The sequence below is a fragment of the Gorilla gorilla genome, chromosome 22, assembly GCF_029281585.2.
Source record: "Gorilla gorilla gorilla isolate KB3781 chromosome 22, NHGRI_mGorGor1-v2.1_pri, whole genome shotgun sequence".
NCBI lineage: Eukaryota > Metazoa > Chordata > Mammalia > Primates > Hominidae > Gorilla > Gorilla gorilla.
The window spans coordinates 34,595,027-34,621,236 of NC_073246.2; the positions used below are offsets into that span (position 1 = coordinate 34,595,027).

The 26,210-nt window shown below is 38.8% G+C and overlaps 1 protein-coding gene across 26 annotated transcripts in view; it reads right to left on the minus strand.

Annotated features, from left to right (window-relative positions):
• Positions 1-26,210, minus strand: part of SYNJ1 (synaptojanin 1) — a 98,767-nt gene that overhangs the window by 70,451 nt on the left and 2,106 nt on the right. For 24 of the 26 annotated variants that reach the window (XM_004062698.4, XM_055373886.2, XM_055373896.2 and 21 more), the window contains exons 3-4: positions 2,608-2,694; positions 486-753 (exon numbers count right to left, since the gene is read on the minus strand). The exons of the other annotated variants lie outside the window; for them this stretch is intronic. In XM_004062698.4, the coding sequence (XP_004062746.2) occupies positions 486-753; positions 2,608-2,694 (355 nt within the window). The remainder of the gene's footprint in view (positions 1-485; positions 754-2,607; positions 2,695-26,210) is intronic. 26 annotated transcript variants of the gene reach the window in all.

Sequence of the window (26,210 nt, forward strand, 5' to 3'; positions counted from 1 at the left end):
GGAACCAGTGATCAATATGAATCCTATCTAATGGCGGCACTGCTTATTACCACCACCCCAGGAAGGTATAGCCATCAATTTTGTACTCATTATGCCTGCTCAGCTCTCAGGAATTCCCCTTTGCCTTTTTCCTTCCTTATCAGGATCTACTTAACAACATTCTGACAGTTCGACCACGGAGTGAGTACTGAGCATCCTAAGAGGTGTTCCGGGGCATTCTTTCCAACATGGATACCACCCCCTCATGCCTGCTCATATCTGACTGTCTACTCTTACATTGCTCCCTCAAGGCGTTGGGACCCAGAAATCTTTTGGGAGATGGGGTAGAGGTCATTCTCGGTAGCTACTTGCTGCTGAAAAGGGGCATCGAGGGTCTTCAGGGTTCTTCCTCCTTTCTTGCTGTCACGGTGAGGAGGTTTTTGATGACTCAACAACTGCTGAACATATTATGTCCCAAATCACCAAAAGGGAAAAAATGAACTCACCAGAAAAATCTATTATCAGTTGTCTGTTCTTGCATGCTACGATGCGCATTAAGACTCAAATCTAAACTGATGCCAGATGCAGACCATGCAAAATAAAAGTTTCCTGAATTCAAAACTTTCCGCACTTCCGAAATGCGATCCTCATCTGAAGAATCGATTCGCAGTGATATAAACTCAGTGGAAGTAACTCGGAAAACTTCAGATTCTTGAATTTTTCCAACAGACATACATCCAGTGACTAGGACCAGATAATGTAACATAGTATCACCTGCAAAACCCAAAGATTTTACTGGATGAAAAATCCCAACATTTTCAAGCTATTCCATTTCTTCTTGCACCTCTATTTTTAAAATCTGACATTGTGATTATTTTAAACTTATCATGGATGTGTTGAAATTCACTAGACATTTTGGTTGAAAAAAATCCTTGTTTAAATATATTAAGTATAATAAAGCATTTAAACATTAACAGGATAATCTCACACGAAATTGTTCCTGAACTTACTCTGAGGCTAAAAAAACTTTATCGAATAATTGGCTGGGTGCGGTGGCTCACGCCTGTAATCCCAGCACTTTGGGAGGCTGAGGCAGGTGGATCACCTGAGGCCGGGAATTTAAGACCACCCTGACCAACATGGAGAAACCCCATCTCTACTAAAAATACAAAAACTAGCTGGGCGTGGTGGTGCATGCCTGTGATCCCAGCTACTCAGGAGGCTGAGGCAGGAGAATCACTTGAACCTGGAAGGTGGAGTCTGCAGTGAGCCAAGATCGCACCATTGCACTCCAGCCTGGGCAACAGGAGCTCAAACTACGTCTCAAAAAAAACCACACGAACAAACAAACAAGAAAAAAACTTCATCAAATAAAAAAGTATGTGTTACCTTCTCTATTTTGCTTAATGATTGTCAGAAAATTCAGGTAAGATAATGAATTCACACTCATTTTAACAAGTTCTTTGTAAATAGTAAAGTTGAAAAAATGGTATACTATTATCAGCTGATGATGTTGATGACATATGGACAAAAGTCTCTGGTAACAACTTATAAAGCAATTTGGTTTACAAAAACTTTCGTAGAGATTTTTTTCATGTAATTATGACAAAAAGCCTATGAAATTAGTATAAAGTTGAAATTGAGCAATGGTATACTGTGAGCATGGGCTCTGATACAGGTAGAAGCGGCCCTGAATCTTGGCTCCATTACTTATTACCTGGACCAATTTCAGTATGTAGCATAACCAACCTGAGATACCATCTCTTATAAAAAGAGATTAAAGCAAATACCTCATTATACTGTGAGGCTTACCCAGGAATAATCAGTAAAGCACCTAAGCGCAGTGCTTTATATGTGATAGATTCATAACAAATGACAAATCTCCATTTTATAGACCAGTGCCACTCAAAGTATGGTCCATGAACTGTTACCAGCTCACAATGAGAAAGGACACTTACACCAGAATGGAAATCAACTATATTACTAAGTTCACCCTTTAGTTGAGCTGACTTTTTTTTCTAGTAAGACTTTATCAATGAAGGAAGCCACATGTTGATTTGTATCATAGTGCAAGCTCCTTATCTTATCACGGATCAATAACAAAATGATTTATGGACCAGTACCAATGTTGAAGAACACTTTGAGCTGCAAAATTACAGATAAACTAGTAACTGCAAAGGTTACTCTGCAGCTCACGGTGACATTACGTGGCAAAAAAAAAAAAAAGGCTCAAGCAGACACTTTCTGAATTCAAAACAGATGTCTTTTCCAATACAAACCAAGAAAAATCAGTGTAGTTCTCACGCAGACACTTTTTCCTAAATGCACTGAATCAACAAAAAGGAGAATGTTCTGATTTTCTCTTTTGACAACTGATACTTATCTCTTCAAGTGGTCAAACCAGAGACTGTCTCCGAACTTCCACTCACATGAGTTTGAGCATGTAGCATGCCTTTTTGGGCAACAAACATTATCACAATATTAGCTACATTAATGTTTAAAAGATGTTAGCACATGTGTAGCTTAAATATGGAGTCTACAATAATTCATAGCTAGTCCCTCTCAAATCCTTAGAATTACAAAATAGAAATGAAAAAATGGATGAATTCTACTGAATGATAAACTTACCAAGATTTAACCGCAAAACACCTAAGAGTCCATATGCATCCAGTACTTTGGAGTATGTACCCTTGATTGCCTCTTTTTCTGCAGATGCTACAAAAAAAAGTTTTAGTTTAAGAAAAATGACCTGAAACATTGGATTCTATTTAGCTAAGTATAAATCCAGAGTTTCAATCAAAAGTTTCTAAATCTGATATTCTTAAAATAAATGTACTGCATAAAGTATTTTCTCAAACTAGTAACATTAGTATTCTTCCCAAAGAGTTAATAAATTATTCCAAGACCATCTATTAATTAATCCATCCTGTCCACTGATCTGAACTCTGTCTTCTTATCCTTTTATTCTTGACAGAATAGTGCTTGACACTTAGAAACTGACAAAACATTTAAATGATAAAAGCTAATGGCAACACTTGACTACATAAATGTAGGGCAAGAATGGGGAAATCTGATTCTGAAAGGACAAAAGTCTGGTCTTTGCCTTGATTTATTTCTTCTGCTATAAAGTTAACGTTATCTTGCTAATGAATATAAACCACAGAATAATTTTCCTAAGACAGGCTATTATGATTATTCTATTGAGAAGAAAAAACAACAACAAAAAATCAAATCCTGAAACGTTAAAGAAAAAACCTTCCTAGCACTTAGCAATTACACATTAAAAATTTCACAAAGAACCAAAGAAATATTAACAACCAGTATTTCAAAGGACAAATACAAATAATACATCCCACAGTCTACAGTTGATCCTTGAGAAAGATACCTTCCTTTCCTTCCAGGTTTCTTTCCTTCTTTGCTTCTTTCCCTTTTCCATTATCTACACCACACTCAACTCACCTCCTGGCTGATGGTTCATACCTTATTTACTTCTTATCTCTTACACTTATCCCCTTTCCTTTATCTACAAAATAGGATGTTTGGCAACACTGACGTGTTCCACGTTAGAAAATCACGTAAGTAGATACTTATGACTGTCTCATTTCCTGTCCATCTTTATTGCCAACAAAAGGGCTCTTCTCAGCCTACTGCTTTGCCTAATACTCCTTTGTACTTTGCATTAGAGATCTTCTACTTTGCCTGAAGCTCTTCTCCAGAGTCCTATAGAACATCTCACTTTCCCTGCCTGCTTCACCTCTTTTCAGACCACGTAGGCTTAAGCCTTCTTCCTAGTGATCTGGCTTCTGCCTTCTGATGAGTTTTGCTCTGCTAGTTGCAGCACAGGCTAAGACTAACTGACTCAATCACTCAATTAGCTGATATTTTCACGATTCTCTAACATGTTCATTATTAAGTGTGGGCCATTATCAAACCACCCAGTATGAAATTAGGGAGTGGAGATCCGCCAACCCATTAAAGTGATGGGGATTTATATTTCATTCTGTATTCCTTGAGTTCCTATTATTATTACATCTTATGTTTATACAACAGTTGATCCTAACATTCCATGACAAGCAACCCAAATGTAAAACATTACAATATAAACTTTAATTACATTTTATAAAGCAAAATAGAACTGCCTTCTAAATACTGCCTCGTTAAGAGTACCATATGTACTGTAAACATTAGAAAGACTTGTTATACCTCTCAGGACAGAAGGCATGACTTCCAGGATAAATATTATTCTAGAGTTTTACAAGTTATATGCCATATACATTTAAAATACAATCACTAATATAGTAATGTAGAAAGTACTAGATATATCCATTTCAGCAGCAATCATCATTTGGGTTCAAATGCCAGGAGGCAGTAGGAGTTAAGAAGAAAATATAGTTTTATTTTTATTTTTATTTTTTTTTGAGACAGAGGCTGGAGTGCAGTGGCACAATCACAGCTCAATGCAGCCTTGACCTCCAGGGCTCAAGTAATCCTCCCACCTCAGCCTCCCAAGGAGCTGGGACTACAGGCATGTGCCACTATGTCCAGCTAATTTTTTTTATTTTTTATTTTTGTAGAGATACAGTTTCTCTACGTTGCCCAGGCTGGTCGGAAACTCTCGGGCTCAAGCAATCCTCCTGTCTGAGCCTCTCAAAGTGCTAGGATTACAGGCATGAGCAAAAAACATATTCTTAACATTAAGTCACCACCTTCCTTTAGAAAACAGAAAAGTCATTCTATAACTTAAATTACCATGTAACAAAACGTTCTCTCTTCTAATAATGCATAATAACTATCTTCTCATTAATTACACTCCAAATACATGAACGTATGTCTCTCAGGACTGATGAAGGCCCATCTATTAGACTATCATCTAATTCAAACATGCAAACAAATGCCTTGCAGTTTAGTTATTTACATGTTTGTATTCTATTCAGACACTCAGGAAACAGGATACACACACACCTTAAAGTGCATACTCTTAGAGCCAAAGGTACTTTTAACTCCAGACACTCCCAATTTCTTAAGAGAAAACAGTATCTTCTTCATAAATATATTTGTATCTGAAGGACAGTAGATGTTTCCCTATTTTACGATATATGCTTCAAAGCTTTTGAGTAGACTGGAGGGAGGCCCAGTAATGGCCACTAGGAGAAGAAGGATGGCCTGTGCAAGAAGCTGAAGCTAGAGGCAGGGGAAAAGGGCGTCCACTTGTGGGAGGGGCCGCCTGGCATGAGTTCCTGAAGTCTGACTAGGGTGAGGAGAGGACTGTCCACCCATGGGTGTTAGGGGCACCCCAGCATGGTAAGTTAGAGCTTGAGAGGGATGGGGAAGGCAGGGTTTTGAAGTGCCAGTGGGGTAAGGAGGGCACCTATGCAGTGGAGGAGGCTACATTGGCAATAGGAGAGTGGTTATCTATGGGGTATGATCAAGGATAATGAGAGCCAGGTTTCTCACTGTCAGAGAAGGTACTCACAAATGCAAAGAGAGAAACTAGAATGGACAGTGTTGATTAGAATTGGAGTTACCAGGCCGGGTATGGTGGCTCACGTCTGTAATCCCAGCACTTTGGGAGGCCCAGGTGGGCGGATTATGAGGTCAAGAGATTGAGACCATCCTGGCCAACATGGTGAAACCCTGTCTCTACAAAAAACACAAAAAATTAGCCAGGTGTGGTGGCAGGCACCTGTAGTCCCAGCTACTCGGGAAGCTGAGGCAGGAGAATCACTTGAACCCGGGAGGCGTAGGTTGCAGTGAACCGAGATTGCACCACTGCACTCCAGCCTGGTGACAGAGTGAGACTCTGTCTCAAAAAAAAAAAAAAAAAAAGAATTGGAGTTACCAGTGTTTTCTAGATAGACTAAAGATAAAAACATAGATATAAGTATATATGTCATATACATATATAGTTACATATACTCCTTAGCACTAGCCACTGAGCAGACCCAGGATCTACAATACTCTGACAGCAATGCGCATACCTAGCATACTTTGGCTTCTACATATCATTCTCCACTAAAAGGAACTACTAGCATTCCTTGGAGAAATGGTTGATTCCAGGGCAACGGCAGGGACAAAATGAGCCTAAAACATAGTATTGTGCCAAAAAGTAAGCAAGTGTTCAAAGGATAATTGAGATATGTCACAAACATGCAGAAGGCAGCTTGAAGGGGCTTCTACTGGTGAAATCCAGGACAATTTGAGCATCAAAATAAATAATAAGAGTAATGGATTATAAGCCTATGAATTGAAAGTGTCATGAGGAATGGGCAAAACAATTATAAAGGGAAAAAAAGTCTTCCCAACATGCCTAGCAAACCATCACCTTTATCAAGTAATCAAAGTGAACACCAACAGGGGCCTGGCACAGTGGCTCACGCCTGTAATCCCAGCACTTCGGGAAGCTGATGCAGAAGGACCCCTTGAACCCAGGAGTTCGAGACCAGCCTGGGCAACGTGGCGAGACCCTGTCTCTACAAAAAAAAATATAAAAATTATCCAGGTGTGGTGGCATGCACCTGGGGTCCCAACTACTCAGGAGGCTGTGGTGGGAAGGTTGATTGAGCCTGGGAAGTCAAGGCTGCAGTGAGCTGAGATCATGCCACTGTACTCCAGCCTGGCCGACAGAGTGAAACCCTGTCTCAACAACAACAACAGCAAACCAAAGTGAACACCAACAGTAAGAGGACAAGTCAAAACTGTGAGCCACTTGTCAAGACACAATGAAAAGAGCACCATTGCTGCAATACTCCTGCCAGAGGTGAATAACCTGAATCTACGCATGAGCCATCAGACAGACCCAAAGTGAGGGAGAATCTACAAAGTAACCGGTTTTCACTTTCAACATTTTTAAGGCCACAAATGTCACAGATCGAGAAATTTTTCCATTTAAGGAGACTAAAGAGACATGACAACAAAATAAAATGTACACATCTGAACTGGATCCTTTTGCTATAGAAGACATTGTTGGGGCAATTGGTAAAAATTGAAGAGAGGATAAGGATTAGATAGCCGTAATACATCACTGTTAATTTTATGATAGTTTTACAAGAGAATGTCTTTCTAGGAAATACATAGCAAAGTATTTGGGGGTGATGGGGCATCATGTCAGCAACCTATTCTTAAAAAGTCCAGAGAATCCACTCAGTTCTGGGGCAAAAAAAAAAAGAAGTCCAGAGGAAAAAAAGTTATTTGTACTATACTTCAACCTTTCTTTATGTTTTAAATTGCTGCAAAATTAAAATTTTTTCAATGTAACCAGCAAAAATAATTTTTAAAAATACATATACTTATTCCCAGATAAAGAAGCTTTTATCTCTGACGTTAATAAGGTAAACTCTTCTAAATACCTTGTTATTCCCTCCCTGTACATTTTTTTAATGGGGAAAAAAGATTTCCTTATTTTATGAGACTCCATAAAATTCACAAAAATACATGATGGAAGGGGGATGAACCTAATTAAATTTCTGCCCCACTTCTCTGATAATTTAATTCCAGAAAATTATTTTAGAATCTTCTACTATAAAGAGATTATTTAAAATAAGAAAGGCTATATACAACATTACATAAAATAATATGTATAATCTTTAGATAAAATACAGCATTTGGAAATATTTTACAATCATCGCCATCATTCTTTTTCCCTTAATAATCTCCCTTGCATCCCATGCTTCAGCCAAAATGAATAATTTTGTTGCCCACATGTTCCACATTCTCTTACCTTTCTCCCTTTTTTCATACTGTTGTTTCATCTGGACCAACCTTTAATCATCTTTGTATTTCCAAATATTACCTATCCTTCAGTTCCAAATTAAAACACCATTTCCATTCCCAAAGATTTTCCCTGATCACTCTAGCTGGAGGTAAATCTTTCTCCTATTTTATACTATAGTTACATGTAAACTAGTAACAACAGAAACTAAGTCTTATTTCTTTTCCCTTTTTTTTTTTTTTTTTTTTTGAGACAGGATCTCACTCTATCACCCACCCTGGAGTACAGTGGCACAATCATGACTCACTGTAACCTCAAGCTCCTGGGCTCAAGTGATCCTCCTGCCTCAGCCTCCTTCCTGAGTAGCTAGGACTACAGGCACTAATACTACAGGACTACTACTGAGTAGTATTAGGACTACAGGTACGTGCCACCATACCTGGTTAATTTTTATTTTTTGTAGAGACAGGGTCTTTCTGTGTTGCCCAGGCTGGTCTGAAACTTCTGGTTTCAAGTGATCCTCCTGCCTTGGCCTCCCAAAGTACTGGGATTACAGGCATGAGCAACTGCACCTAGCCTCATTTCCTTATATCTCAACACAATACCTAACCTAACACAGAGACTCTGAATGGAACACTGCAATTGCTGATTAAATATTCATCTAATAGACAAAAACAAATGGAAAGGTTGTGCATTAAAGAACATGTTTTGCTAATTTAAAAATAATACATAAAGTGGATCACCTGAGGTTGGGAGATCGAAACCAGCCTGGCCATCATGGTGAAACCCCGTCTCTACTAAAAATACAAAAATTAGGTGGGCGTGATGATGCATGTCTGTAATCCCAACTACTTGGGAGGCTGAGGCAGGAGAACTGCTTGAGCCTGGGAGGCAGAGGTTGCAGTGAGCCAAGATGTGCCACTGCACTCCAGCCTGGGTGACACAGTGAGACTCCGTCTCAAAAAAGAGGTAAAACATTTTACTTTATCACTGAAAGTATTTGAATGCCCTCATTACTGAGATTCACATTCAACAACTCCTCAGTTACGTCTGGAAACTTTCAAATGTGTATGTCCGTGGCAGGGAGTAGTAAGGTGGGGGTGGGAAATATAGGCATTGTTAAATGGTTGCTAACCAGGGTATAAAATACTGAAGTTTATGAAGTGGCAGGGGGTGTGGGGAGCTCAGAGGAAACAAACTGAAAGAATGAGCGGAAATGAAAGTTCGGAAGATACAGTGTTAGGGAGGAAGTTCAGGTCACTTTCCTGCTAGTGCAGTCTTTCAAGGCATCCACTGCACTTTCAATGAACGGAATAAACTCCCTTTTGGGAAGAGGTATTTTTTTTTCCCCTTCTATTCATGGTGGTTATTAAACAAACGAGATGCTAGGCAAAACAAACCTTTCTTTGTAAGTTACTGATTTCTAACCATAAGTAGGTAGGAATGTCCCAGAAGAGAATTGCTTTCGGAGTGATTCTGAGCCCATCAAGATCGACAGCAGTTCAGGTGAGGTAAGGCGGCCTGCACCGCATTAGTTCACATGCTGAACACATAAGCTAAAGCAAATTCCAACTTCTAAAGTTTCTGCTATAACACCTCAGGAATAAATAGTACCTAACTCCCTCTATAGCTTATTTTAAAGGAAAAGACTATTTTTCCCATGTCATACTCAACACCATCTTTCATTCATACCTTTTCTTAGGTACCTTTTTTTTTTTTCATTTGATACCAACTCTTTACTAGAAAAGAAAAACTTCTTTGTGGGCCCAAAAAGAATCATTTTGCTGGGTGTGGTGGCTCACGCCTGTAATCCTAACACTTTAAGAGGCCAAGCAAGTGGACTGCTTGAACCCAAGAGTTCAACACCATCCTAGGCAAGATAGCAAGACCCCACCTCTAAAAATTAAAAAATAAAGGTGGAATAATATGTAACAGGTGAGGGATAACCAAAACTTGCCATATAAAGACAATAAGAAGATTTTAACAATTAACAAGATTCATTTTTCAATGGCTTATTAATCACAGAACAATTAAAAAGCTAAATAAAAACCAATCTTACTTATGTATTAGAAATATATTTCAATTCACCCATGGATCCAACATGCTTTTAGACAGTAAAATTTTTACTGACTTAAGAAAAAACACTGCCGGTTGGGCACAGTGGCTCACGTCTATAATCCCAGCACTTTGGGAGGCCCAAGGTGGGTGGCTCACTGAGGTCAGGAGTTCGAAACCAGCATGGTGAAACCCTGTCTCTACTAAAAATACAAAAATTAGCAGGGCGTGGTGGCGCACAACTGTAGTCCCAGCTAGTCAGGAGGCTACGGCAGGAGAATCACTTGAAGCCGGCAGGCGGAGGTAGTAGTGAGCCAAGATCACACCACTGCCTTTCCACCCTGGGCGACACAGCAAGACTCTGTCTCAAAAAAAAAAAAAAAGAAAGAAATTTTATGGAGTTTTTTTTTTTTTTGAGACAGAGTCTCACTCCTGTCACCTAGGCTAGAGTGCAGTGACGCGATCTTGGCTCACTGTAACCTTCGCCTCCTGGGTTCAAGCAATTCTCCTGCCTCAGCCTCTCGAGTAGCTGGGATTACAGGCGCCCACCAACACGCCCAGCTAATTTTTGTATTTTTAGTAGAGATGGTGTTTCACCATTTTGGCTAGGCTGGTCTTGAACTCCTGACCTCCAGTGATCCTCCCACCTTGGCCTCCCAAAGTGCTGGGATTATAGGCGTAAGCCATGGTGTCCAGCCAAAAACACTGCCTATTAAACTCATGTACTTATGTTATGCTTGAAGAGTATTGACAGAATTCTCACTGCCATGTGTTTCATGTGAAAGAAATGGAAATCAGGTGGGGCGTGGTGGCTCATGCCTGTAATCCCAGCACTTTGGGAGGCCAAGGTGGGAGGATCACTTGAGGTCAGGAGTTTGAGACTAGCCTGGCCAACATGGTAAAAAACCCATCTCTACTACAAAAAATACAAAAATTAGCCGGGCATGGTTGCAGACACCTGTAATCCCAGCTACTTGGAAGGCTAAGGCATAAAAGCTCGAACCCAGGAGGTTGAGGTTGCAGTGAGCCGAGATTACAACATTGTACTCCAGCCTGAGTGACAGAACAAGACGCCTTCTCAAAATAAATAAATAAAAACATAAATAAATAAATAAATAAATAAGGAGGGAGAGATAGTAGGTAGAAATATAGAAAAACAAAAGTGTCCATGAGTTGATATTATGGAGGCTAGGTGACATATGTAACAGTTACACTATTTCTTCAAATAAAATGTTAAAAAAATTATTACATTCTTTGAACTACTGGATAAATTCAGAAAGGAGAGAGATAACTCTGGCCAATTATCTTGAGACAGCCAGAAGCTACTGGAATTCTAAGGGATCAGAGAAGAACTTTTCTCTAATTACCCTAGACCAGGTGTGCATTAGCCAAAAGTTCAACAGACATTTGAACTTTTTTTTTTTTTCCCCAGACAGGATCTCTCACTCTCACCCAAGCCTGAGTGCAGTGGCATGATCATAGCTCACTGTAACCTGAAACCCCTGGGCTCAAGCGATTCTCCCACCTCGACCTCCCAAAGTGCTGGGATTATAAGTGTGAGCCATTGCACCTGATTGATTTGGACTTTAATAAACTTCAAAGGGACTAGTAAGTCCTACAATCTTTAGAATGGCCCCATAGCCCACACTTCCCAAGGCTCTCAAACACTCATCAAATAGTAAATATATAATAAATTAAGAAAGGAAAAGATTTAGTAATTCCAGAACGGAGGTCTTAGGAAGGGTAAATATTGTTATACCCTGCCATCAATGTTCTTATATTCTTCCTAAATAATTTAGTTTTAATATTCTACCTGTTGAAATGGAAACTATCCTTGGAAAATAATAAGTTCGTTTTTGGTCATTATCACAGAAGTTAGGAAATATTTAAAACTATATAAAGCCATGAGGTAGTAATATCCTACAACTTAATTCAGATAACTCAACTCCTTCCTTATTTTAGTTTTGTGCATGTCTTCAAACTTCTTTTAACTGAACAAATTCATGCATGACTGAAGGGAGCCCCAGCCTACAACTTTTCCTCTTTAAGCTACTGGAAGGTAACAAAAATAGAAACGGTAGAGGTGGTCTACTTATAGACTACAGAAAACACTCAGAGTATAAATATATCAATTGTTCTCTATCAAAATTTAACATATCAATTGTGCTCTATCATATTATTTGACATCCTCCACCTTTTTCTTTTTTCTGGAGTGACTTACTTTTTTTTTTTTTTTGAGATGGAGTCTCGCTCTGTCACCAGGCTGGAGTGCAGTGGTGTGATCTTGGCTCACTGCAACCTCCACCTCCTGTGTTCAAGCGATTCTTCTGCCTCAGCCTCCCGGGTAGCTGGGACTACAGGCGCACGCCACCACGCCCAGCTAATTTTTGTATTTTTAGTAGAAACGGGTTTCACCATGTTGGCCAGGATGGTCTCGATCTCTTGACCTCGTGATCTGCCCACCTCAGCCTCCCAGAGTGCTGGGATTACAGGTGTGAGCCACCGCGCCCAGCAATGACTTATAATACTATGTCATGTGACATAACTGGCATTATTCAGCATTGTTGTATTACAACCTCGTTTCTCAAATTAGAATTTAAGGCAAATAATGAAGTATTAGGATCAAATATAAAAATTCAGATGAAGACATAATCATATACCTATTTCTTGATTTTCATGAGTTGTGGCTCTAAAAGAGAGGCTTGTTAAACATAACATAGTTGTCACATGATAATCACACCTGCATAGCTAACTCCACATCTGAACAGAAAAGAAACAAAATTAACTTCTTATCCAAGAGCAATAGGTAACTTAAATGTCACTTTCATTTTACTTTAAAAGTATTTTCAGGATTAAATTTAAATGTAAATTTCTCCAACTTCTGATGAATTATAATAATTTAAGCTAAATAATAAAGCCATCCAAATGAAGAGCCTACTATCCAATGTCAACATTCTGCTGTGGGTCAAACCTTGCAGTCTGAGAATACACTGTTCTTCCCCAGCTGATACAGAAGACTAAGCTAAAGAAGGTCAATAACAATGTAAAAATAAGACTGCATGTTAGAATGATCTCTCTAGAACCACAATTTGCCTGTGGTTGCATGCACTGCAGTTTGTGGTGAGCTTATTTGCATGCAGACAGCACTTTGGTATAGAACCAGAGAACCTCCTGTATGAGGATCCTAGAGATCATGTAATCCAAGCTTCTCATTTTCAGAAGAAAAAGAGTAGAGATTAGATCATTCATCCAAGATCACATAACTAGCTGGCAGTAAAGCTTCTTTCCATTTCATCATATATAAAGAGAAAAATTATTTTAAAAGGAAAAGGTTTCTCTTACAAAAGTAATTAAAATTCCAGCTGAAAGACATTAAACTATCTAAATTAATGTCCTATTTAAACTTCACATTCCAATCTTGGTGACATTTAAGGAAAAAAAAAAAACTTTCATTCACTCAAGAAGTATTTATTGAATGCCTACCATGCACCAGGCCCCTGGCAAGGTTCTAGGAATAAAAACAGTCAGTACCGTGACACCTTCTTAGGAATCAGATTAGGAAGACAGGTATTATATAACCATACAAATGCAAAATTATAAATTATACTAAGTACTATAATGGAGTTCCAACAGATTACAATGGGAGAACCTAATTTAAAATTGTTTGTTGGAGGAGGACAATGATTAGAATAAACCTCACTGAGGAGGTTTATAGTGAGACAGGAAGGCTAGCCAAATAAACGGTGGAGATAAAAATGTTTCAGGCGACATACGTATATACCGTGATCCAGCAATTCCATTCCTAAGAATATAGCCAACAGAAATGTGTACATATATGTACCAAAAAACATGTACAAGGATGTTCATACTTGTGTCATTTATAATAGCAAAATTGGAAATAAAGCAAATGTCAACAAAACAGCTAAATATTTTAATATTCATAAAATGGACTACAGTGCAACAAATATGAGTAAACTACTGCCACTTGCTACAACATAGATGATTTCCCATATATCAACATGGATGATTTCACTGAGTGAAAGAAGCTAGATACAAAAGAATACACAGAGAATGACTCCATTTATGTTAAGTTGAAAAATACTTAAAACTATTCCATGATGTAAGAGGTCTGAATAGTGATTATCTTTGCAGATCATAATAAAGATAACTGGGAAGGAGCATGAGGGGATTATTCTCTGGAAAGCTCTCTGGTATGCTAGTAATAATGTTCTATTTCTCAACCCAGTTGTGGTAATAAGGGTATGTTCATTCTATAATAATATATCAAGCTATATGTTTAAGATTTATATACTTTCCTACATGTATTATAATTTAAAAAGCTTATTATTTAAAAAAAATACATTTGAGCAGACAGAACAGCATATGTAAAGACCCTGACGCCAGAAAGAATTTGGTACATTCAGAACTGAAAGGTGGCCAATGAGGTTAGAACATAGAAACCAAGAGGTAAAGTGGTAACAGGTTGAAGAGGGAAGCAGAAACTCGATTTTATTGTAGGTCATCTTAGAGTTTAGATTTTAACTTCAGTGGCCAATCACTGAAGAGTATTAGGCAGGGGATTAATAAGATCTAAACCATGTTTTTTAAAAGACTGGGGTGTAGGCGTGGTAAGTAGAAGCAGAGGGACCAGTTAAGGAGGGAATTGTAATGATCCATGAAAGAGACAACAGTGTCTTGATTGAAACAGAGCCAGCTAAATGCAGGCAGTTGCATGGAATCTCAAGGAAATTAAGAGGAGGAATTGACTAGACTTGGTAATAGAGAGAATGTGTGAAATATGAGGGGAAGAGGTGTTGAGGATGATTCTTAAGTTGTTTGAAACAACTTGGTAGATGGAGTGCAATCCATTGAGATAAGGGAGACTGAAGGAAAGATCAGGTTTGAGGATATGCAGTGGTTGATAAGACCATCAATACGGTACCTATTCCAACTCTTCCTCATTTGGTAGCCACCAAACAGTTTGTGATACTATGGAAATCACAGAAATTTCTACGTTCTTCTGCCAATGATCTACCTGATGCAAACAGCACATGATATCTCAACAGTCATTTTTGGTTCAGGAATACACAAACACTCAATCCAGTGCAAGGGGAAGTGCATTTTCCTTTTGTGGGTTCTAACCCATTATCTGAGTTTCAAAAAGCTGGATCTCAATTGTGTCATCCAACATAATTATTCGACCCAGCTCTGTATCAATCCTACGTCACTTTGCCACAACTAAAAATCTGAAAACTGTACTTTGTACTCCATTCTCTAAGAGAATTGATAAAACTGGGAACAAGATAGGCCAAAGATATATTCCCAATGCTAACCAAGGAAAGACAACTAATGAGCACTAAGGTACAACCAGCTAGAAATTTACTTAATTATAAGATTCTGGAATTTAAAAATAAAAACAAAAAGAGGCCGGGCACGGTGGCTCACGCCTGTAACCCCAGCATTTTGGGGAGCTGAGGCAGGTGGATCACTTGATGTCAGGAGTTCGAGACCAGCCTGGCCAGTAAGGTGAAACCCTGTCTCTAATAAACAGATACAAAAATCAGCTGGGCATGGTGGTGCACACCCGTAATTTCAGCTACTCGGGAGGCTGAGGCAGGAGAATCACCTGAACCCAGGAGGCTGAGGTTACAGTGAGCCAAGATCATACCACTGCACTCCAGCCTGGGCAACAAAGTGAGACTCTGTCTCAAAAAAAAAAAAAATTGAAAAAAGAAGATTCATTCTACTTATAGTTCACACATGGTCCACAGGATATTAAATGATTTTGTTTATCTATATTTCAGCAACACATTCAAGAGATTACAGCAATCCTATATGTCGGGGGTCCCGGGCAGTCGACTGCCTATATAAAGGACATATAGGCATAAAGGCAATTCTATAATGAAATAGAAACACAAAATTTTAATAAGTACATTTAACATATAGAAATATTTAATGTTTTGAGACAATAAAGTTTTTTTTAAAATTTTTTTCTTTTCACTGACTCAGTTGGCCCAGAATTATCCAGGAATTTCAAGGGTCTAAAATTTTTTCATTCTGAACTGAGGAAGTAATGAGTACCCAACCAAGAAGAATTTATATATCTCTCCAAATGCCAAATTTATTTTCTCCAAGTGCCAAATCATTCATCATTTGGTTCAGTAGCTATGAAATGCAACCCAATGTGAATGCATGTGCTCACATACGTAACACTACTGATCAGCAATGGCTTATATTTATAAACTCTATTTAAGCTGGAAAAAGATAAAATACAAATTCTTATTAACAACCATTAAAATACTCAAAGCAAATTTTAATTGTCACCAGTAAAAATGATACACAATTTTTAAAACTATACTTCCTTTTGATACTCTACAAGGCTAACCAATTGCACTAGCCCATTCCACTCTTTATTGCTTCTTTCACTTTGTATGCTTCTTTCAAAATTTCACTGATTCAGACTTTATAATCTCAAAAGTTTTGAAAATGTTGGTATTGGATACTAAGAAAGGTAATACTACAATATTAAACTGCTAGTCATTATAATTAGCTCATATTTTTTCAACCTTCGAATGTCTGAAAAGTCTTTACATCTTCATTTGTGGTTGGGTACAAAACTCTAGGTGAATGGTTTGGTTTGGTTTCTTCCTTCCAGTACTTTAAAGATGTTCCCAATGTCCTCTGGCTTGGATTGCTTGCAAAGAAAAGTCTACTATCATTCTTATCTTCACTCTTCTGTAAATGTGTGTCTTTTCTTCCTTGGGCTACTTTTAAGATCTTCTCTGTATCACTGGTAAACAGTAATTTGATCATGTATTTGGGTATAGTGTTCTGCTTTATGTTCATTTAGCTTCTTGGATATGTGGATTCATAGCTTTCATGAAATTTGCAAAAGTGCCAGCTATTATTTCTTCAAGTATTTTTCTTCCCTACCACCTTCTTTCTGGGATCCACATATTCATGTATATCGGGTCACCGGAAGTCGTCCTGCAGTTCACTGATGCTCTGTGTATTTATTTATTTTAGCCTTTTTTCTCTCTGTATTTTATTTTGGACAGTTTCTATTACTATGTCTTCAAGTTTGCCAATCATTTCTTCTACAATGTCTAATATAGTAATCCCTACCACATCTAGAAGTCTAATTTGGGTCTTTCACTTTTTTTTTTTTTTAAGAGACGGAGTCTTGCTCTGTTGCCCAGACTGGAATGCAATGGCATGCTCTTGGCTCACTGCAACCTCCAACTCCTGGGTTCAAGTAATTCTCCTGCCTCAGCCTCTCGAGTAGCTGGGATTACAGGTGCCTGTCACCACGCCCGGCTAATTTTGTATTTTTAGTAGAGATGGGGTTTCACCATGTGGGCCAGGCTGGTCTTGAACACCTGACCTCAGGTGATCCGCCCACCTCGGCCTCCCAAAGTGCTGGGATTAACAGTGTAAGCCACTGTGCCTGGCCTCTTTCACATTTTTCATATCTCGTCTTAACAGGTTCATTTTTTCCTCTACTTGTTGAACATATGGAGTATATTTACAATAGCTGTTTTAATGTCCTTGTCTATTACAGCATCTGTTTCTACATTTGACTTTGCTCCTTATGAGGTATATTTTCCTATATTCCTATAAATATTCTTAAACTTCGTTCTGGGATACAGTTATTTGGAAGTTCGGTTACTTGGAAACAGTGGCATCCCTTTGGGTCTTGCTTTTAAGCTTTGTTAGGGAGGGCTGGAGTGGAATTTAGTCTAGGACTACTTTGCCCCTTTACTGAAGCAGTATACCCTTTTCAGTACTCAACCCAATTCTCCATGCAGGACTTCCCCACTCTGGTTGTTAAACATGAACTATTCCCAGCCCTGTGTGAGCTCCAGAAATTTTTCTGCCTACTCCTTTTTGGTGATTCTTTCCCTGCCTCAAATGGTTTCCTTACACACTGGCACCGATCAACACTGAGCTGAAGTCTCAAACGGAGTCCTCTACAGATCTCTGGAGCTATTTGTGCAACTGTCTCATCTCTAGTACACAGCCCTGAGATTCTGGCTGCCTTGGCCTCCCCATATTCCCTACTCAGGAATCCTGTCAAGCTTTGCTTGAGTGACTCTTCTGCTGCTGTGGCCTGGAAGCTCTCCAGGCAGTAAGCTGGAGCATTCATGAAACCCAGCTCATTTGTTTCCCTTCTCTCAGGGGTCAGCATCTTGTGCTGCCTTTTGTTCAAGGTCTGCAAATCATTCCATGTATTTTGTTCATTTTGTTGTTGTTACTTAAGGTAGGAGGGTAAATCTAGTTCCTGTTACTCCACTATGGTCAGAAGCTACCGTTATAGTCCTGAGTTACGTATATTTTATAGGACAAGTTAGAACATCTGATAGACCTGAGATGATGTAATAAAAAGCCACAGTTTTTACTATTCAGTGAGAGTGGAAGTTCTGCCTTTCCTTTTTATTTCCTCATAGCAAAGTTAAGTGGTGAAGAAATGAAAGCACTTAAGAACTAACTACTGGTTTGACCCTAGGTCAATCCTACTACCAACCCAGAATAAAAAAGTTTGGTTGATTTTCTTTTTAAAGAGTTGACATTTAAGTTACTTTCTATTAAATACGTACCTTCCTCAGACTACAGGGGCACATAAAAAAAAAAAAGAAAATAAATATGCACCTTCCAAAGGTATTTATAAAAAGAAAATGAATTTTTGCAACCCTAACATAAAGTGATATATAACAAGTCTAAATTTCATGATTTCTCGCTGAAAGAGTCAACTATAAAAAGTCACTTCTTCCCTCAACTTGCAAATTTTTCTTTAAAAGAGACAGGACACTGCAACTTATCTAAAGGGCAATCATGTTGACAGCGTTTGGCAATTAAAAAAAAACAAACTACACACACTGTTTGGCATTACCACCTACTACATTTATCCAAAAGTCTAGAACCTGACATTTAACTTGGCCCAGGAAAGAAACTTTGTTTTTAATGACTTTACTGTAAATTAAACCATACTTTCTCCTCTAATAGATTAATATGTTAATAGTTTGTAGGGAAAAACACAAGTGTACAGTTCCCTCATTAGAAAATGCTACCAATTACACTCTTAACCTTAACGCCTTCCCTTATTTTTACACTTCACTCCCCACCCCTGAAAATAATAGCCACACAATATATGGTAATACAATAGCCTCACAACAGCACAAACAATAATTACAGTAAAAAAAATTAAATGGTAGGACTATGTCATTGGGGCAGTTATCTTTCCAATCCTCAGTTTCCAAATCTCTGAAATGTGGATAAAAGCACAATCTGAACTGAATGAAATAAAGTGTGTCAAATGCCACATCTCCTGAACTGTGTGCTCAGATGCCCCACGGCACTACAGCAAACTCCCAGGGAAGCTGCATATTTTAAACAGAAGGAAACACTGAGATTCTCAACACATGCTGGAAACCAGCCAAACTATTAACCTGAGGTGCTTGAGTTGTCATATTAGATTGCAGTGCATTCCTTGGATGATATACATTAGTGAAACCGGGTTTTTGCTGGTTGCTGTGATAAAAGCAAGTGTCACTTGAAAATCAATGTGGAACAGGAAATGAGGACGGCAGTGTACTCTGTTCCAAGGTTTGAAAAGCTATGCAGGCTGGGTGCAGTGGCTCACGCCCGTAATCCCAGCACTTTGGAAGGCCATGGTGGGCAGATCACCTGAGGTCAGGAGTTCGAGACCAGCCTGGCCAACATGGTGAAACCCCGTCTCTACTAAAAATACAAACATTAGCCAGGTGTGGTAGTGGGTGCCTGCAATCCCAGCTACTTGAGAGGCTGAGGCAGGAGAATTGCTTGAACCCGTAGGCAGAGGTTGCAGTGAGCCGAGACTGTGCCATTGCACTCCAACCTGGGTGACAAGAGTAAAACTCCATCTTAAAAAAAAAAAAAAAGAAAGAAAAGCTATTTAGTGCTCAGTGCTCAACAAGCACACACATCTCATTAGCAAATTGTGGTTATTTATGAAGAAAATAAATGTTCTATTTTTTCTGCATTTTTTTTTTTTTTGAACAGCTACAAAAGCTGTTGGGACACAAATATTTTTTGGACCTAACTATTTAATAAACAGAACTATTAAGTATTGTTTGTGGCCTAGGGGTGTTGTGAAAAACTTAACGAGGCCAGGCACAGTGGCTCACACCTGTAATCCCAGGACTTTGGAAGGCCGAGGCGGGCGGATCACCTGAGGTCAGGAGCTCAAGACCAGCCTGACCAACATGGAGAAACCCCGTCTCCACTAAAAATACAAAATTAGCTGGGCGTGATGCCACATGCCTGTAATCCCAGCTACTTGGGAGGCTGAGGCAGGAGAACTGCTTGAACCCGGGAGGCAGAGGTTGCAGTGAGCCGAGATCGCACCATTGCACTCCAGCTTGGGCAACAAGAGTGAAACTCTCCCTCTCAAAAACAAAAACAAAAACAAAAAAAACTTAATGAGATAATAAGGTCACCACAAAACAATGAAGTTTAAAAACCTCTGGCTTAATGTTGTGACTGGCAGAATAAGCTTCCAGTAAGTGGTAGCCATTATCATTTCACTATGATTAGTCCTTTATGCAGTTTTATAGAAAAGAGAGGATATTTCATATTCTGTAATAAAGATCTCAGAATATCATCCTATAGTATTATGACTTATATTGAGTATTATATATAGTATTATGACTTATGTTGTAAGAAAAAATTAGGTAGACAAAGAATCTCATAAGGACAACTTGGAGGAAAACCAGGTCCAGTGATATGGCCTTGCTATTTATAAAATGCATGATTTGAGTCCTAATTTGACTCAAATTATGCTACTTGAAAAGCCTGAAAGTAATCTTACCACTAGACAGATAAAAGCAATTCATCCTTACTCCCATGCTAGCATGTAATATGGAAAAGAGCAGAAGCTTTAATTTTAAGAGTTAGGAATCCATGGCGCCACCTCACACCCCCATCTTTTACGTAGAGATCCGTAACTTCTGTTTTTAGAGTTATCCTCCATTTCCCATATGTTGACCTTTTCTTTACTCCATCTTCTATTTAGGATATAATTATGAAATGAATCATTCACTTTACTGAAGCCTGAGATGGGCTGTAAAATATTGAGATTGTGAATTTAATGCATGTATGTCAGACTGACGGCTTGTCCTTCTCCTGTGACAGTCTTTGTGTATGTGTGTGTAAACTGGAGAAAGACTAAGAACAATGAATTGTACACAAAGCTGAGAGACATCTTTTATCTCTTAATAAATTGTTTCCAGGAAAAAAATATGTACCTGTTTATAACTTGCTAACCATCACACAAGCTGCTTAAACTGGTAGATGCAGCAAACTAGTCACAGAGCTCACCTGCTACACTGAATCACTATTCCAAAGACATCAAATTGCAATTTAATCAAACACTTGCTGTACAAATACTTTTCAAAACTGAGTAATGCTAAAAATGGGTACACTCCTAAAAAACATATTAACTGTTATCTAAGGGTAAGAACTTTTTAGAAAATGTTTTAAATAAATAAATGCAACAGAAGAAATAAATAATGAAATTATTTTATATTTTAAACAGGTAATTTTGAAGGCCAGGCGTGGTGGCTCACGCCTATAATCTCAGCACTTTGGGAAGCCGAGGTGGGTGGATCACAAGGTCAGAAGTTTGAGACCAGCCTGGCCAACATGGTGAAACCCTGTCTCTACTAAAAATACAGAAAAATTAGCTGGGTGTGGTGGGGGGCGCCTGTGGTCCCAGCTACTCAGGAGGCTGAGGCAGGAGAACTCCTTGAACCCAGGAGGCGGAGGCTGTAGTGAGTCAAGATTGCACCACTGCACTCCAACTTGGGTGACAGAGCAAGACTCCATCTTGGAAAAAAAAAAAGTAATTTTGAAACAAATTAATAGTACTTATAGAAATAATAAATAACATTTATCATAGACATTTCAAATTGGCATTTCAGAAGAACCTTAATAATGTGGTTAACAGTTATTTCCAATAGGATTTGTCAATAACAAATCTAAATAATGTGTAATATATATCTTTTATATCAGCAGTTCAGTCAGATAACAGTTCTCAAAAACACAGGAAATAGGCCAGGTGTGGTGACTTATGCCTGTAATCCCAGCACTTTGGGAGGCCAAGGCGGGCGGATCACCTGAGGTCGGGAGTTCAAGACCAGCCTGACCAACATGGAGAAACCCTGTCTCTACTAAAAATACAAAATTAGCTGGGTATGGTGGCGCATGCCTGTAATCCCAGCTACTTGGGAGGCTGATGCAGGAAAATCACTTGAACTTGGGAAGGGGAGGTTGCAGTGAGCCGAGATCGTGCCATTGCACTCTAGCCTGGGCAACAAGAACGAAACTCCATCTCAAAGAAAAAAAAAAAAAATATATATATATATATATATATATATATATGTATGTATGTATATGAAATAAGTTTTATAGGGCTGGGCTTGGTGGCTCACGCCTATAATCCCAGCACTTTGGGAGGCCAAGGCAGGTGGATCACTTGAGTTCACGCGTTCAGATCAGCCTGGCCAACATGGTGAAGCCCCATCTCTACTAAAAATACAAAAATTAGCTGGGCATGTTGGTGTGCGCCTGTAGTCCCAGCTACTCAGGAAGCTGAGGCACGAGAATCACTTGAACCCAGGAGGCAGAGGTTGCAGTGCACCGAGATCATACCACTGCACTCCAGCCTCAGTGACAGAGCAAGACTCTGCTCAAAAAACAACAACAAAAATTTACGGAAAAATATCTCTTATTTTCAAACATAATAACTGCATGTTTATCAACTTTGTAATCTAGGTTAGTCTTTCCCTTGCTGTCATTCATTTAATAATCACATTTTCTTCAAGTATGAGTAAAACACTACACTAAGCACTAAGACTGCAAATACTACTAAGACACACAGGCCTTTTCCTCAAGGAGTGCGGCATCCAGGCACAGAACCCGAGCAGAATTCCATATGATATGAAGGCACTGTACTCAAAGTGCTACAAGAGTATTAGCACTTGGTTCAGCCTGACAGTTTCAAGAAAACTACTTAGTAGCCCCATAAAAGACAACAGCACCAAAATTCTGGAAACATGGTTATTTTGGATAAAATCTGCAAGCCAATAAAAAGCAATCCCCTAACCTATCATAGAAAGGCCTAAATACACTGCTCAGAAATGAGCATCACAATCCAATTATATCAGAATATCCAGGGGGCTAGAGCCCAGACAGTAGTATTTGTAAAAGCTGCCCAGGTGACTATAACACTGATAATGTCATAACATCATGACTGATTTAAGCTTAGAATCCTATCGACATAAAGACAGAGTCTTGAGGCTGCATTAGTGAACACTTGGGTCCCTAAGGGGATCCATTGTATGAGACTATTTTCATTGTATTTTTACTTGCAATCTTTTGGTATGTGCTAGTAGTATGAAAGACAAAATTTCATGTTTGGCATCTCATGGCACTTCAGCAAAGGCCAAGAAAATTAAGTGATTGCTAATCCTCAACACTGTATGCTGACTAAAATGTCTGTTTAAAATTTACTTTTTAAAGTAAAGCCAGGGCAAGTAGAGACTTGAAATTAGGAACTTTGTGTACGTAAAGACCAAGTCCTGCTAAGGTCACTTCCACCACCCCTTTCCAAGAAAAACACCTACATATGAGCATTTAGACAACAACAAAACCAGCACATAAGAAGTATGCGTCTTGGCTGGGAGCAGTGGCTCACGCCTGTAATCCCAACACTTTGGGAGCCTGAGGCAGGTGGAAACCATGAACCCAGGAGTTTGAGATCAGCAGGGCAACATGAGGAAGCCCCCTATCTACAAAAAAATACGAAAAAATTATCTGGGCATAGTCATGTGTGCCTGTAGTCCCAGCTACTCAGCAGGCTGAGGCAGGAGGATCAATTGAGCCCGGGAGTTCCAGGGAGTTCAATTACAGTGAGCCGTGATCATGCCACTGCACTCCAGCCTGGGTGACAGAACAAGACCATGTCTCAAAAAATAAAAGCAAAAAAGAAGTATGCACCTTGTGATACAGAGTAAGTTCTAGAGAAATGAAGAGAAGGTAGAGATAAAGGTGAGCTGGAGTGGTTGGGGCAGAGTCTTATGAAGGAAGAAGACCTGAGTAGGACCTCAGTGGGACTGACAGGCTCAGATTAGAGAAGCAGCACTGTAGCTGTCTTGGAGGAAGAAGGTGTAAAAAGCAACAGTATGATGAAGCTGAAAAAAGCATGGTGCTTGGGAAGGCACTGAGGAAACACCAGATCTCCTTAAAGGAGAGCAACACTGGACAAATGACAGGTTGAGGAGTATAAACTTAATCTTGGTGAAAAACAGGGTTACACTTTGCTTTAATATAAAAAATGATTTTAGGGCTGGGCGCGGTGGCTCACGCCTGTAATCCCAGCACTTTGGGAGGCTGAGGCAGGCGAATCACCTGAGGTCAGGAGTTCAAGACCAGCCTGGCCAACATGGTGAAACCCTGTCTCTACTAAAAATACAAAAATTAGCTAGGCGTGGTGGCGCACGCCTATAATTCCAGCTACTTGGGAGGCCGAGGCAGGAGAACCACTTGAACCCAGGAGGTGGAGGTTGCAGTGAGCCGAGATCATGCCACTGCACTCCAGCCGGGGCAACAGAGTGAGACCCTGTCCCAAAAAACAAACAAGCAAGCAAACAAAGAAAAAACATGATTTTAGAAGATTCTTCAGGTAGATGAATATGCAGAATGCACTGAAATTCAGGGAGCTGGGATTATTGAAGATGAAGAGAACACATTGATATTTTCCAAGCACAGCTTCTGAATACAACAGGCATTTTTAAAGTGTGAAGATTTTAAAAGTGAACACTGTACAGCACAATACAAACCTTGGTATCACTCCAAAATGAAGGCCAAATTAATTTTAAAAGTCAAATGACTTAAGAAGGTTTGTTAGCTCTTAAATATTAATATTTTAAGTATTACTGTAAAGCTTATAGTAGGAAAGATAATGACATTCCAAGAGATTAGACATCCATTTATGTTAGCTTTACAGAAAGAGTCAATATTCCAACATTTTTTTTCTGAATTGCTCACATAGTCTAAATGTAATGAAAATAGAATAGCTTAGACAATATTTTAATATTCTTTCTCCTTAGAATGCCCATTAATGCCAAAATAAATGTTTTAGGGCCTTTTGGTAAAAACAAACCATTATTTGGCATAAAAGATGGCTGCTGGAGGTTTTGGAAATATTATTATTCTTAGGTTTCCTAACCTTGGAGTAAAGTGTAGCAATAATTCTAAAAACTATAAGTAATACACAGTTTGTAGCTGAACATTTGACTTGCTATTATGAGTAATCATAATTAAAGAAACATTTAGAATTTATACAAGATTAGTAAGTCAGGTTAACGTCACCAAAAAACACAAGCAGCTGAAAAATGCTTCCCATACAAAAACAAACATTCGCCCCACCCACCCCCCCAATATTTTAATTCAGAATTCATCAGTATAAGAATTCCACTTGTAGTATAAAAATATATGCAATGGAAATTAATACTGTACCAAGTTATAGTTTAAATACAAAAAACAACTTGAAGCAATTAAGTCCATACTGACTGAGTATAGCCAATATTATTTATACTTATTTCTTGGAAGACCAAGAGCCCCTTCTCCTTCATTCAAAAAATATATGTACCAAATATATATTTCTTATATACTGTTCTTTGCTTAAGACTTTTCATTATGTCACTATCTTTTTCCCCATCAAGATGCAACTATACTATTTAGTCAAGTTAACACTTTAACTGACATCAATATTCTACATGCAAAGAGTGAGGTCTTATGCTCTTCATTTATTGAGGCTGGAGAAAGCTTAGTAGTTTAAGATATTTAAGGGCTTATATTTGTAAGTATGCCTTTCAAACACTATTTTTAATTTATAAAGATATAATCAGTAACTAAACTAATCCCAACACTAGGATTATCTGCCTAAATCATATATATGTGTATATATAATCATATACTTTTTTTTTCTTTTTAATTTTTGAAACAGGGTCTCACTGTGTTGCCCAAGCTGGAGCGCAGTGGCGAGATCAAGGCTCACTGCAGTCTCGACCTTCCAGACTCAATCAATCCGCCCACCTCAGCCTCCCAAGTAGCGGGGACTAAAGGGCACACGACGGAGCCGGACTACTTTTTGTATTTTTTGTACAGAAAGGGTTTCACCACGCTGCCCAGACTGGTCTCAAACTCCCCGCCTCAAGCGATCAGCCCCCCTTGGCCTCCCAAAGTGCTGGGACTACAGGCGTGAGCCCTCACACCTGGCATATCTTACATTAAGAAAGACACAGTATTCAAATTAATTTTAATTTCATCCATCTGCCCCTAAAATAACTCAAACATTACTAATCTATTTTTCTTGTGGTACAATAGTCCTTTTCTTTAAATTAGACTATCAAAATACTTTTAAAAATAA